We start from the raw sequence: 13,605 nt of genomic DNA on the forward strand, positions 1-13,605 counted from the left end.
GCTGGAGATATCACCCCCGTAATACTGCTTAAAGAGGGCTGAGAATCCTCACATCAAAAGGAGGGAATAATGAAAGGAATGATGAGAGAGGGGGAGAGCGAAAGGCGAGCGGAGGAGAGCTGTCTGATGGTCTTCGTCATTAGGGAGGGCTTGAAGATGTGTATATGTTTGGGGCTAAAAACAGCCCGGGCTCGGCGGTGTGACAGTGGCCAGACGGAGCCCTTTATCGCCGTCTCATCGGACCGGCCCCTGGGAACAGCGCAGAAAATGGCAGAGCCAGCCAACGGGCGGCTAGACTCCTCACGTCAAACGGCCGGGCCCCCCGACACAACAACCACAGGAAGGGAGCAATTCCCACCGTGGCGTGGCCCGCCTCTGCCCCTCGCCCAACCACTCTGTTTACGGCTTACGATGAGATTCAGATCTGCACATTTACTCTGAGAGGCTGGGACTGTTGTGTTATGGGAAGAACTGTCAGCACTAACCCCACTTCCATGAGGTAAAGTGGTATTAACCTCACAGCAAACTGAACGTTTTAGCCCCAATAATAATAAAGCCCGTCATGCGTTTGCAACAACTGTTCTTGAATTATGCTGTAATCATATATGAGCTTAAAGGCAAAGAGCTGTGTTGCAGTGTCAGGTGCTCATAACCTATGCTAATTTCTCCACCATGCTGGCGAGTCGCCATAATGGGGAACATTTGGTTTCGCAGAGCATGCAAGAAGGACTGCTAACAGCCAGCGAAAAATCACCAATCAGCAACACGGCGCTAAAGCAGCTGTTTACTGCAAGCTGTTTCCTGTAGAACCTCCATGACAAAGAAGTGTGGAAAGAGCCATGGAAGACAAAAGACACGATGGCAACGTGGCAACAAGGCCTGACACAGCACTGAGACAAACACCACGGACAGAAACAAGAGAGAGGCAATCTTAGCGGTGAAACTATCAAAGCTAACGACCTTAGCTTTGGCAAAATGATGCGTGTTTACTTGATCATTTCACAGACCTACCATGACAAATGATGGAAGCAGGAATGGAAAAAAACAGTGAAGCCGCTTGGCAGAAATAGTGAGCAGCGAGTTATGTTCTTTATAATAAAGCCACTGAGCAGGCTAGCACCAATATAGCATGCATAGCAAGCTTTTACTGCTCATAGTAATTGTAGCTGCATTCTGAGGTGGTGACACACACTACGACTCCCCGATTTAAACAATCGCAGTACGTCAGCCGCAGCTCCAAACAATTCGGGAGAAATAAATTGGAGCCAGCTTGAATAGTTGAACAGGCACATTCATTTCTGATTTTAAAAACTCATACAGCATGCTCCAGCCTTTACTAAAGGTTCGAGACAAAGCGCACAGGCTGAATAGAGGCCTTAGTTTACATAAGCAGCAGCCACCAGCATGGATGTCTCTGCTCCTTATCCAGTGAGACAGCTTGAAATGTGGCTAAAACAGAGAACGCTCACACACATCTAAAAACCCCGCTGCTAACATCCTGGGAATTTGGCCTCCCTATTTAGCAAAATGAGAGGAAGTCACAGACTATTTAAACTTGTCTAAGGCCCACACCAGAGGGGGGCTGGGGGGGTTGGGGGTGGTTTAGGAGGAGGGGGTGAACCGAATGAGAGAAATGAGCTTAGCGCGGACACATGTACGCGTACGGTAAATTTGTGTCCGAGATTGCTTCAGCGAGATGAAAAAACAACATCCCGCCGCTTTCATGTTAATAAAGACCAAAAGAATACAAGCAGAAGCACGCATCCGCATCTGCATCAGCGAGCTTTCAGGATTATTTCAATTTATCTCCCTTAAACACCTTTGAAGTTCTCCATCTTCCGCGGGCTCTTGCCGCAAATCTTACGATAGTCATTTGATGATCTTAGTCTCTGTGTACTCCTTTTTCTGAGCTCCTTCAAAAATGTTTCATTACCCCCTGAAAAACAAAATACAAAATGGCTCCCTCAGAAGTTAAAGGGACACCTTTTACTGGAGGCAGACAACAAGAATCGCAAATGCCTTCTGATCAGGAAACCTGTGTCAGTTCACATTTCTGTTTCAGATACAAATTGCAAATTGCAACCTTTTAAGGCAGCATAATAGCAAATAGATTTGATCAGCAGTACAAAGGTAAATAAGGAGAGTGCTTTTGGTGGGAATTTGGGGTGTAGTCCCGCATAATCAAATGCAGCATAAAAGCTCATTTAACATTCCTTTCATTTGAGCAAATGGCATCAAATCTGGGTATCTGCTGTAACACAGAGCATGAGGTAGTTTGGTGATTTATTTCATGGGGAGTAGAAAGGCAAAGGCACCTCCATTTTGACATTATTATTCTATTTTTACAAACATCTCAAAAGGGGATATATACTGTATATACAATAATGTATGTGGTGTGTATGTGTGTCGGTGTTGGTGTGCACGTGTCTGTGCATGTGTTAGTGTGTATGTATGTGTGAGCATATATGTATGCATGTGTATGTATGTGTGTATATGTGTGTGTATGTCTGTGTGTGAGTGTGTGAGTGTGTGTGTGTGTGTGTTTGTGTACTGGCAGGGTCTGGAGGATGAGAGAAGCCAGCCCCCAGCCCTAGCCCCTGGGAGACTGGAGTCCCACAGACGATCTGAGAGAGGCAGCATTCCTGGGGAAGTGTCCTGCCAGACGAGGACCAGAGGGAGTGGGAGTCCGCTTTATCTTCTGTTGTCATTAGCCATACAAATCAGGGGATTTTTGCTCTCCTGTATTCTTTTGTGGCAATTAAACACTGTCAGCAGAAGTTTGATAGCTCCAGCCAAAGGGAAGTCACTTTGACAACGTATCATTTGTAAGCAAATTTCCCTTTCTCTGCGGAGGGATTAGGATTCTTAGAGAAGGGATCTGTTCTTCATTACATTTTTTTTCCCTTTTTGTCTTCTCCTAAAGTACATCACCTCCATGCTTGCCACGCTGTCAGAAGCTCCCTCTGATGTGTACCAGTGGTGACCATAACGACCTTTGTTTTCTCGTGTTTTGTTTTTAATTTGAATAAACAGTAGCATGATGAAATAAGGGGAAAAAACTTCCTCAACTTGTCAAATTTAAGAATTATCACTCTTTAAACCCAAAAGCAACAAAAACAAAAGCTTTACAACTTGATCAGCATTCGTGTGTAATTTAAAAGTCACAGTGCGTTTAAATGAGCCACTTTAAATTAGAGCTGACAGACTAAAACAAACACAAGAAACTGGCAATAAAGTACCTGATGGAGGGTGGGGGGTTATGTTTCATGGGAAGGAAAAGACAGAAAAGAAAACAGAAAGTAGTGTTGAGGTTAACAGTACGTGTATGAGTGAAGATCACAAATATGCCAAAAGAAATCTTATTTTATGTACATTTATGCACATTTTTATGAACATTTAGTAACTGGTGTCTACAGACAATTGGACTGGCAATCATAAAAACAAATTTAAATTATTATTAAAATAATAATAAAAAAAACTGTCCTAAAACGGATAATATAATGAGTCAAATACCTGTCCTTAATGGATGTGCAGTACCATCCTGAACAAAGAACAGAAACTTATCCGTGCCATCATCCATTTTGAAGGGATGAAACGCAAAAATAAATAAATAAATAAAAATTGTACTGAAAATTTATGAAAAATATTCATGCCAATCAATCAAAGTTGAAGTGAGCCTGTGAATTTGGCTGGGTAAATAAGCTGCGCACCTCATCTCTTTGTGTGGAACATCTTCCCTTATTATACCGACAGTGAGTAATAATTACCATATCATTGCTTTCCTCCGGACTCTTCCCAGTGCCTTTTCAGCAGTTATTACGGCCGTGCCGCTACTGAGCGTGTGCGCCCGAGTGCACACGCATGTATATCATAACGTTTATTTTATACATGAATTAGCTGCTCGTTGCAGACGTGATTTGGGAGGAGGGCCCATTCTTTTTAAACCATGGGAGCTCCTCGTCACAGTTGAAGGTAGCCCCTGGTCATCACAGCTGAATATATTGAGCACATTATGGATATGAGTCTCGCGCCCAGCCCAGCAAAGGAAAGGTCATTGCTTGGAGGCTTAGAGGCCCTTCCCTGGCTCCCCATATCCCAGAATGCAATAACACAATAGCAGCACCCTGTTAACTCTTTCCTCACCAAACAAAAAATAACAGAATCCAACCAACAGCAGTAATACTAACCCTCTTAAAAATAACTGGGGACACAGAGTTGCCAATCACCCTGAAATTGCAGTTTAACTAGCTGTTTTATAGTATTTAAGGTATGGTATTTAAGTATTGACAATTATGTGGTGATAAATACTATTTCACAATGTACCCTGAGAGAGAACAAAAAGTGATTCGAGGTTTTGTTTCTTGTTTTTCTTGTTTTGATTTTTTTTGTGTGTTTTATTAGATGTTGTTCCTAACTAGAAAAGACATTCATTGAATTTATTCAAATAATTCATTTTAAAACTGAAGACAAATATATTGGAATGGATTTCTTCTTTCATAATCTTTGAAAAAGTAACAATTAGAGCTGCAGTGTATCAAATTTGACATACAACTATGACAATGAAATGTCTGAAATGTAAGTGTTATTGCAACTCATAAAAATAAGAAATAAAAAATTTACCTGAGAATCTTCCTCTTCGTCTTCACCCAGGTCTTCATTATCCTGGAAATACAGTTAGGAATGTAATGCTAGGGAAACCATTCAGGGATCCATTCTGAAAAGCTTATATATAGTTAAAATCATATGTTGTGTATGTATCTCATTAGGAAAGGCCTGTCTCCACAAAAAATGATTCGCACTGATCTCAGACAAAAGCGCTTTGCTCACAAGAACAACTTTAAAGCAGAGCCACTTCAACTCAGAACAAAGTAAATAAACCTCAAATTTGGGCGCCGCTGCCAAAATCACATTACATTACGTCCTCCATGACCCCAGAGAGACACGTGATGTGACATCCCCTACAACAGAGCCACGTTTGCGCCTGACGGAAAGTCAAAGCCGCATCCCCCCACCGCCAGAGACAGAAGATTCAGACTGACCCAGACTTTAACATTGCCCCGAGACCGGATCCGCACCCGTGGCGGGTGACGCGGGGCGTACCGACGGGCGCAGTGCTGCGCGGGAGGGCCCGAGCGCATCTCGGAAACCACGGGCGACGAGGTGGCGCGCGGCACAATGCGGTCCGGGGGCAACGCGGCAGGGCCCACGGCATTAATCTTCACTAACAGGGCCAGACACTCGGTAGGCCCCGACCCGCGTTAGCGTGCGTTTACACGCTGATTAATGTCCTTTCACCAACTTCTTACTACATGCGTGGTAGAGCAGTGTGAGACAGAGCACAGCCCACACCAACAACCGGCGGATGTCACCTCTCTGTTACATTGGTTTATTTAGAAAGTAGGCTGAATGTGATCAATATGCAAGTTACCTCCAACATTGTATCACTTTCTATGGAGTAATATGAGGGGCTGTGGCAAGAGTACTGCACTCTTTAATTGTGCTTAATGGGTTTGCATCCTATTTGGGAACACTACAGCAAGCCATAATACGTCTACTGATACTGTAAGTCACCCTGGGTAAGGGTTGTCTACACATAAAACAATATAATACACGCTTCACTGTGTCATTCATACACTCATACAATCATACACTAACACTGCACAAGGCACCATAGAATGGCTACCAGTACAAAACACCTCTGAATAACATGACTGTGCTGGTCTCTGTGACTTTCGCTTGATGCGATTGTTGCTGTGATACGCAGGTGTGGGGCGGAGCCAGAGGTCCAGGGAGCCTGTCAGTTCCCGGCTGACCCCTTGTGGCACTCACCAGGTCTTGGCTGTGGTTGACCTTCCCAGAGGCAATCTGGACGTAGTTCCAGGCGATGAGGAGGAGGAGGAAAAGGGGCAGCATGAAGAACTCCCAGTGCCACACAGTGACCAGGAAGATCTGCAACAACAGGCGACTGCAGGGTGAGACCAGAAGCCCACAATGGGCCACGCAGCCCTCATCACACTTCTTCAGCTTCTGTTTTTCACACCATCAATATACATTTCCTGACTCCTATCACACACTGTTAACTGCAGACTACAGTGCTCAGTACCATAGGGAAGAAAACAGCTGTCCCAAATCATAGCAATTTGAACATTTAACAGTTCCATGTTTGTGTATTGAGTGCAAAATGCCAAATGGTTCTAATAAGACCTGGACTGGCTCAAACTTCTCCGGACTGAAAGTGCTTTCTCAATTCCCTGTACAACCAGAGATTCCTGGTGTAATCTCTCAAAAATAATTCCTGTGAGAAGGGTGACGGGGACTGGCTGGCTACAGCACGTTTCCAGATCCAATCTGCAGTGATTACACAAAAAAAATGGACAACAATGACCATTTCAGTGGAAACGACGGAATAAACGATAAGGCCAGGCCGGCACAGTCTGCCTGACGCACCACCCGACCCAATCCCCCCCAGCCCGGGACCCGTTTCAGCTGTCTGCCTGTGACTGGGTCCATATGCCAGAGGCAGGAACATTCGTGCCGCTTACCTCCATCACCACGGTGACACTGAGAAAAGCCAAGACCCCCGGCAGAAGTGAGATGAATCACGCCGAATGAATAATCCTTCATAATTTGGTAAAAGGACTGGCACTAAGCGCGGCACACACACACACACACACACACACACTCCCACTGCATTTCACAGCTGTGCATTAATTGGAAGAGAACATTTAAACCCGTTTAGTGAGAACCTAATGAGTCAGGCTCGAGCTGATATGATCTGAGATGGCTGTGATAGCTGTGGAGAATTTCCACTGAGACTGACGGATCTCAGTGCCACGGTTACCATGGAACGGGGAACACAAAAGCCAAACTGTAACCAAAAAAAAATGAAAACGCTTTCAACGGCCTGCTGACAGTTCTATAACACGGGAGGAAGTCAACATGCATTTAATATGCAGCCTAGAGTTTTCTAATATGAAACCATTAATAATTTTACACTTATATGTAAAAGGTATAAAACAGATTACACTGACAGTGTTAAGATTACATACTGAAGGCTCTAAAAATAATTCTTAAGAGTGCTCCAGTGTTTTATGAGAGGACTTTAGTGAGGGGCAGAAAACTGCTAGTGCTGCAAAGCTCTGTTTGAGATGAATCACAGGAGGCTCCTTGTCCTTTTAACACTTTGACACTTGTGCCTACAATAACACTGTGCTCCTGCGCTGCGCACCGGGGGCTTGTTAGGTACAATATGTCTGACTTTAGCCCCAGACAGGGTCGCGACTGTTAGGGCCTTCAGGCCCCAGTCGTGCAACTGTAAACACAAGCTTGTGCGTGTCACATCTGCCAGCGTCCAGGGTTCGAGCTCCAGGGCCCTTCCTACCTTCACCGAACCAGGATCAGTCACACAGTGCCACAGGAGAGAAGAGAGAGCGTACGTGATACGGGAATACCGCTGCCACCTGAGCCCTGAGCTTTCCTGCTCATCCGTAGACATAACTACGGTAAGGATGTTTTTTTTATTCCATGTTGAGTGTTAAAGGCTCAGCTGCAATAGAACAGAGGAAGAAACACTGCACAGTTACAATTATACTGAAATACGATCGGCTATTGGCACCTAGTTAATTGTGGGGAAAAAATACAGAGAAGTATGAATACCCATTATATGCAGAGGTAGTCTCCTCGCGTCTCTTCAGGTGGGAATGACCCGCGTTTGAAGTTTCACCTCCCGTTGCCTGTGAGGTGTGGGGGCGCTCCCCGAGGATGCAACCCTCGCCCCTGTCGGAATTCAGCGCGCTCCTGGACAGGTAGCCTGTCATCTCCAGAGCGCTGCTTTTTTTGTTTTTTGTTTTTTTTTTTTAAAAAAACGTGCCCGAAAAGTGACTGCAGCCCAGCTGGAGTACTGGAATATGCCACAACCCCCCCAACACCACACCACCCCACCCCCCCACCACCACCTCCCCACCTGCCCTCGTGCAAAAGCTGCTACATTAACCACTAAAGTCTAATTGCCTGGTCTCTGTCTTTCCCGCGCGCCTTAACAGAGGGAGGCAATTCATTTCCGCCCAGGGAGCCTGCAGAGGGAATCTGTCACAGGTATTCATAATCGGCCACTAATGCAGATTCCGCTAACCGTGCGTGGCCAGGAGGACAGATAAAAGCACGCGGGGATATAATTTGTTGTGTCTAAATTGTGTGCCTAAATGGGGGCTATAAACTAAAGCTGTCAGAGAACGTGAGGTATTCTCTCCCCGCCCGAGCGGCTCGTCAGTCCGCGTGAGGAGGATTTACATGGTTTTATACGCTAATAAAAAACTGCATGCGCCAACATCTGGGAAAGCCATCGCGTCTCTCCTTTCAGAAGCACGCTCTGTAAAACATGTCAGATATCCCTCATTAATGTGCGCAAGCAAAAAGGTATCCCTCAGCTCGCCGGCTCACATTTTCTGCCAGTCTGTGAAATGGAGACGAGACTAATTCCCCGCTAAATGGTTTATGTTTTATTAGCGGAGAGCAGGAGTGATTAAAGGGGTGGGGGGGGGGGGGTTAGAGTGTGGCCCGTCAGGCTTAAGTGTAAATTTATATCGAAAATAATGCACATTTTAATTAGCCTGAAAGTTGGGCTCTGTTGCAGACATGAAAAATGTACCTGAGTCTTTTATTACTCACAGTAACTGTGGGAACACCCCCCCCCCATATCTCTCAAACACCATTACAGAGATACAATATATACAGGAAAACAGTTTTTTATTGATATAGTTTATTTTTTTTATCTGCATACTTTATAACTATATATTCTACCAATATAGTTGACTTAATAAACAATAAAATTGAAAATAAAAAGGAAAAGGTTGCTTTAAAAAAATCCTGAGATTCCAGGCCTAAAAAGTAATTAACAGTTTTGCAAAATTATGCACAGTAGCATTTCCACAAGTGAGAATGGGATAATTGAACTGGTCTTGATTTGTGGGCAGAGGGAGTGTCTTTAATGTAAGAAGCCTCCCTTGACAAAGCCATTTAGTTGAAAAATGTCCACATAATTATGCATGAGGTGTCAGGGGAAAAATAATGAATGAATTAATAAAACTATTAGCGAACATAGTGAAGTGCGCGGTGGAGATACACTCTCCTTAGCTACCTATAACCGAATGGAGATGAGCCGACCCTGCGAAGAACAGCTCTGTTGACCTGGTTAAGAATAAGCTGACAGAATTGCTTTGCGGCGCTATTAATATGACTGCTAAATGCGTCCCACATGTCTGCAGCAGGTCCCCTCACCTGCGGCGTCCGGCGCCCCGTCATAAACCACGCAGCGCATGAAAGTTTTCACAGACGAACATCAATACGCAAAACTTCTGGCGGCCGCGCGAGTATGGCAGCGTTCTCCGCCCCCTCTCTCCCTGGAGAAGGCGAGGGCACCGGCAGGAAGCAACAAGACACAAGTTTCTGAAATCCTGCAAACTGATTGCATTGTAAGAGGAGAAAAGGACACAAACTCTACTTCTTACTTCTGATGGCCAAACAACAACTTTGTAAGGAGCTTTTCTGTATGCTGGTCTACATGAGTAGATTGCAATGTACGCAGTGCTGATACAGAATGTATTGTATACCAAGACACAAAGTGCCATAAAAGGCCTACGACAATATACAAATAAATACAGTATTTCCAGTTTAAAGTACAAACACTGGGGATTATATAGGCTAGGTGATAGTGTAGTCTACATTCCAGCGTAAGTAAAAGAAATATAGAAGTGGATGCCATATAAACTCGGGGTAGCAAAGGTATCTATGATCCAAACCATCGTAGAAATATCCTGCATAGAACACCCTGCACAGCATACCAGCAAACTGTAAATCCACAGCCCCTTTCTACCCAGAGAGCCATCATGAGCGGTTGTATCCACTTACTAATTTGAAGATATGGCGTATCGTAATATACAGCCACTTTGTTAGTCACGTTTGAGCTCATTTTTGTTGTTTTCACTTCTGATTTTTCCGGCATTAAAAAAAAAAATTCTGAAGCACTGACGCAGAATAAACTCTGTTGTATACTGTGGCAACATGGTACAAAAGCAGGGCCTTCGATATCTGTGGTATCATGTTCTTCCCCATGCAGATCTCCCCAGGCCTTTTGGGAGGGCAGTGTCGGAGATGAGGGCAGGGGAAGGAGTGCCACTTTGATCGGGTCGCTCTCTGCGAACAGAGCTGAACAAGTTTAACAAGGCTGACTCCAGGCCTTCCGAGAGAGAAAAAAATCACAAAACACGAACAACAACAACAAAAATGAAACGCGTCCCGAAAGAGATGGGTTAGACGTTGCATAATCGCGCCGCCGATCTTAATTCGCTTTTCCGGGTGAGATCAAGGGTGGCGGGTTTTACTGCATGATGCTTTTCTCAATTAGGAGTAGCCCAAAATGGGAGCGCGGGGGGGGGGGGGGGGGGGAGGGGTGAATAATAAATGAAAGGGGTCTGGCGGTAGCGGCCTTCCTCCCGCTCCTCAGCCAAGCTTGAAGACAGTGTGCGCGTGAGTGCCAGCGGCGAGGCTAGCCGTGTCACGCTGGCAGGAACATGCTTTAAAGCAGCTGTAAACGCAAAGCAATGAGACATGTAATTTGTGGCGGGCTTGGGCCAGTTAAGGCTTGTGCGGAGACATGTTTTCAGGGGGTGACAGCGGAGGGGGGTTGGCGGGGAAGGGGGGGGGGGGGGGGGGCGGGGGGGTGCAGAGATAAGATTTCTCTGCAGGGCAGGTAGAGTGTGTGGGCAGCCATGCAGCTCTCAGCTCACGCTGAATAAATATTTCACAAACGCTCAGCTCAAATCTCCTCGGCTGGAGGAAAAAAAGAGAGAGGGAGAGAGAGAGAGGGAGAGAGAGAGAGGCTGCACTTGATGGAGAGCAACACAGAGGGAGCAAATCTCACCTCATTCTGAAGCCTCCGCGCTGTACATCAGCTATACCGTCTCAGACCATGAACACACACGCACTCCGCAAATATACGCACACACCGCACCTGCATTTGTAGGTTTTTCTGAAAGCCTACAAAACACATTTGAGCCAACAGTCCAGACTATCCCCTAACATCACATTAATGACAATGGTTACAATGTGCGGTGTGTGTAAGTGTGTCTGTGTGTATTATATGAATATTTTAGAGGAATATCTATTAAGAGGTAAGGACTTCTAATCTGGGAGTCAGAGACAAAATAATGGCCCCGTTCTTTTGTAAAGAGCTGTAAAGAGCTGTAAAAATGGCAGCAGGGGAAATTCCACTCAGTCAAGAATTCATTACAGTCATGTCATTTAAATCAAGTTAAATCATCTAAAAAATAAACTGAGTTGTACCATTAAATTCAATTTATAAATAAAATAGGGGTTATATAAAAAGCTTATTAAGTTTGCCTCTTGGCATGCCTGGTTGAGTTTACCACAGTTCATAAAACATATCTTGCATGGCTTGCTAACAGATGTTCTAGAAAGTGTAGCAACGGAAAAAAAAAACTAAATCTCATCTCGTTACATCAAACATTTCATACACCTCTGCAAGTTACCAGGCACAGCCCCTGAATGAAGAGGCCTTAGTTTTCAGTCTCATTAAGAATACATTCAGAGACACAGAGCACAGTACTCCGCTTGCCGCTGAAGGTCTTGAAAATGGACTACTTAGTTATTGGAAGTGGGTGCTTGGGTTTCTCTTTGGCTGGTAGTGCCGTCTTCCTGAACAGTGAGTGAGGAGACGAGAGACCCAGAAAGACAGGCGGTTTCTCCCAACTACGGTGCGCTTGAGACGTCAGACAGGTCCTGTGGTGCATGTCAGTGGTAGACACACTCGCCCCCCCCCCCCCCCCCCCCCCCCAATCCTGAGGAAGGACTTTAATTTGTCAGGGGGGGTGACACTTGCCACACTGGGGTACGCCCACCTTCGCCCACCAGGGCTGAGCAGGTCGTCGGCCTCCGCTGCCTGGGGAGGGCTGTCCTGTGCAGCGCAGGAGGTGACGAGCGTCCTGGGAGGGACGGTCACAACACTGTGGCTTTAGTCTGCACCCCAAAATTAAGGCCAGCAGGAAAGCGCACACCCCTGAATACAAAAGGGCCCTCCTACTATTAAATCGCATTTGTGCTTCTGCCGTGCTTCACTGCAATTTGCTACCTACTTGCAACTTACTGTACACAGCAAGTGATTCTAAGCTGACACAGAGATATATAAAAGAGTCAAATATTTTTACATAGTAAAGGAAGTGAACATGCATTGTAGAGTGTCTGTGGTGGTTGGATAACTGCAGAAGCAGACTGAAAAAAATCTCCGAATTACAGATTATGCAAAAGCAACTTTCTTGTCAAACTTCTGGTGCACTGTAAGTGTAATGCTGAGACAGCTCTGAGGCTAACAACAAGCAGAAAGAAACTGCCTGTTTGCCCATTGGGAAGTGGAGATACTCCACACCCAGCTACGAAGTCTGTGAAATCTCTGCAAGACAATCTAAGTGGCTCTGGGGGAAATCAGTCACGGACCTTGCAATCGACAATAAACACACAACACCAACAACTCCCTGTTTCAAGCCTGCTTCACTAGTGCTAAAATCCCATTTTAATTATGATTACCGAGCCTGCCTTCAGTGTCATTCACACGACTGTGGCAAGAAGGCCCTTGCCACATTCTCCATAAAATCTTACAGGAAGATCCCACAGCCCGACAGCTCAGAAGGAGACCCCGCAGAACTGCAGAAACACATTCCTTTAAGGCTAGGCAGCAGACCACACCGGATTTGCTAACTTTCAAACCTATAGCAAACAACGGTGACCAAAGGAGATGTATTTTCTCTGAAGCATGTTTTAGAGGTCAGTGTGGTCCGCTTGCAAACCATGCCATTATCCAGCGCAAAAAGTCAATAATAACGATACTAATTATGGGAATATTGATAGCGATATTTATAGCGGGTGTCCTGATATGGCAGTTAACCGGTGGGTGTATGGGTCTGTGTGACCTTTGACCCCCTCACAGGTGGTCTCCGTGAAGCCCTTCTGCCAGCGGTGACCCCGCCCTGATCTCGTCTGCCGAGATGCGATTCTGTCCGCCTGAAAAGCACCGCAGCTGCCAACAGCGTTCGCCGCGGCACTACATCAAACAGCCATCAGATGCCATCTTAACAGTCTGTGATGTGAGGCAATCAGCATTTCACAGGCTGTCAAACGATGTCTGAACCGGCCGCTACCTGGCAACGTCAAAAAGGAAACGGTTAAAAAAAAAAAAAAAGTGCATGTGGGCCCAGCTCCTGACAGCCAAGCTACCTCCAGACTAAAACATTAATTCTACTTAAATACTTAAAGCGCACTAATAACGGCATGGCTCAAAATCCGCTTTCATGTGTAAATGATCTTTTTCTTCCTCTTCGACTTCTTCTTCTTCTTTTTCCAAAATGGAAATTGCGCGATGGACTTCAAAGTGGCAGGTACGAACTGGGTCTTGTACCCGCTGCATTGGAATTCTGCCTGCTCAGATAGAACCGTTCAGCGTGTAATAGGGCATTATCTCACATTTAAAGTTTGTTTTGTGCACAGAATGGGAGATTTCACTTTCGTGAAGGTCCCTTGGCATGCCCCCCAGCCTTC

At 45.5% G+C, this 13,605-nt stretch overlaps 1 protein-coding gene across 1 annotated transcript in view; it reads right to left on the reverse strand.

The window, feature by feature from the left end:
- The window catches only part of LOC118788105 (multiple C2 and transmembrane domain-containing protein 2-like), a 51,676-nt gene that overhangs the window by 6,769 nt on the left and 31,302 nt on the right, over nt 1-13,605 (reverse strand). The window contains exons 18-19 of the mRNA XM_036543976.1: nt 5,830-5,949; nt 4,621-4,662 (exon numbers count right to left, since the gene is read on the reverse strand). Coding sequence (XP_036399869.1) covers nt 4,621-4,662; nt 5,830-5,949 — 162 coding nt within the window. The remainder of the gene's footprint in view (nt 1-4,620; nt 4,663-5,829; nt 5,950-13,605) is intronic.

The sequence above is a fragment of the Megalops cyprinoides genome, chromosome 13 (assembly GCF_013368585.1).
Source record: "Megalops cyprinoides isolate fMegCyp1 chromosome 13, fMegCyp1.pri, whole genome shotgun sequence".
Lineage (NCBI taxonomy): Eukaryota > Metazoa > Chordata > Actinopteri > Elopiformes > Megalopidae > Megalops > Megalops cyprinoides.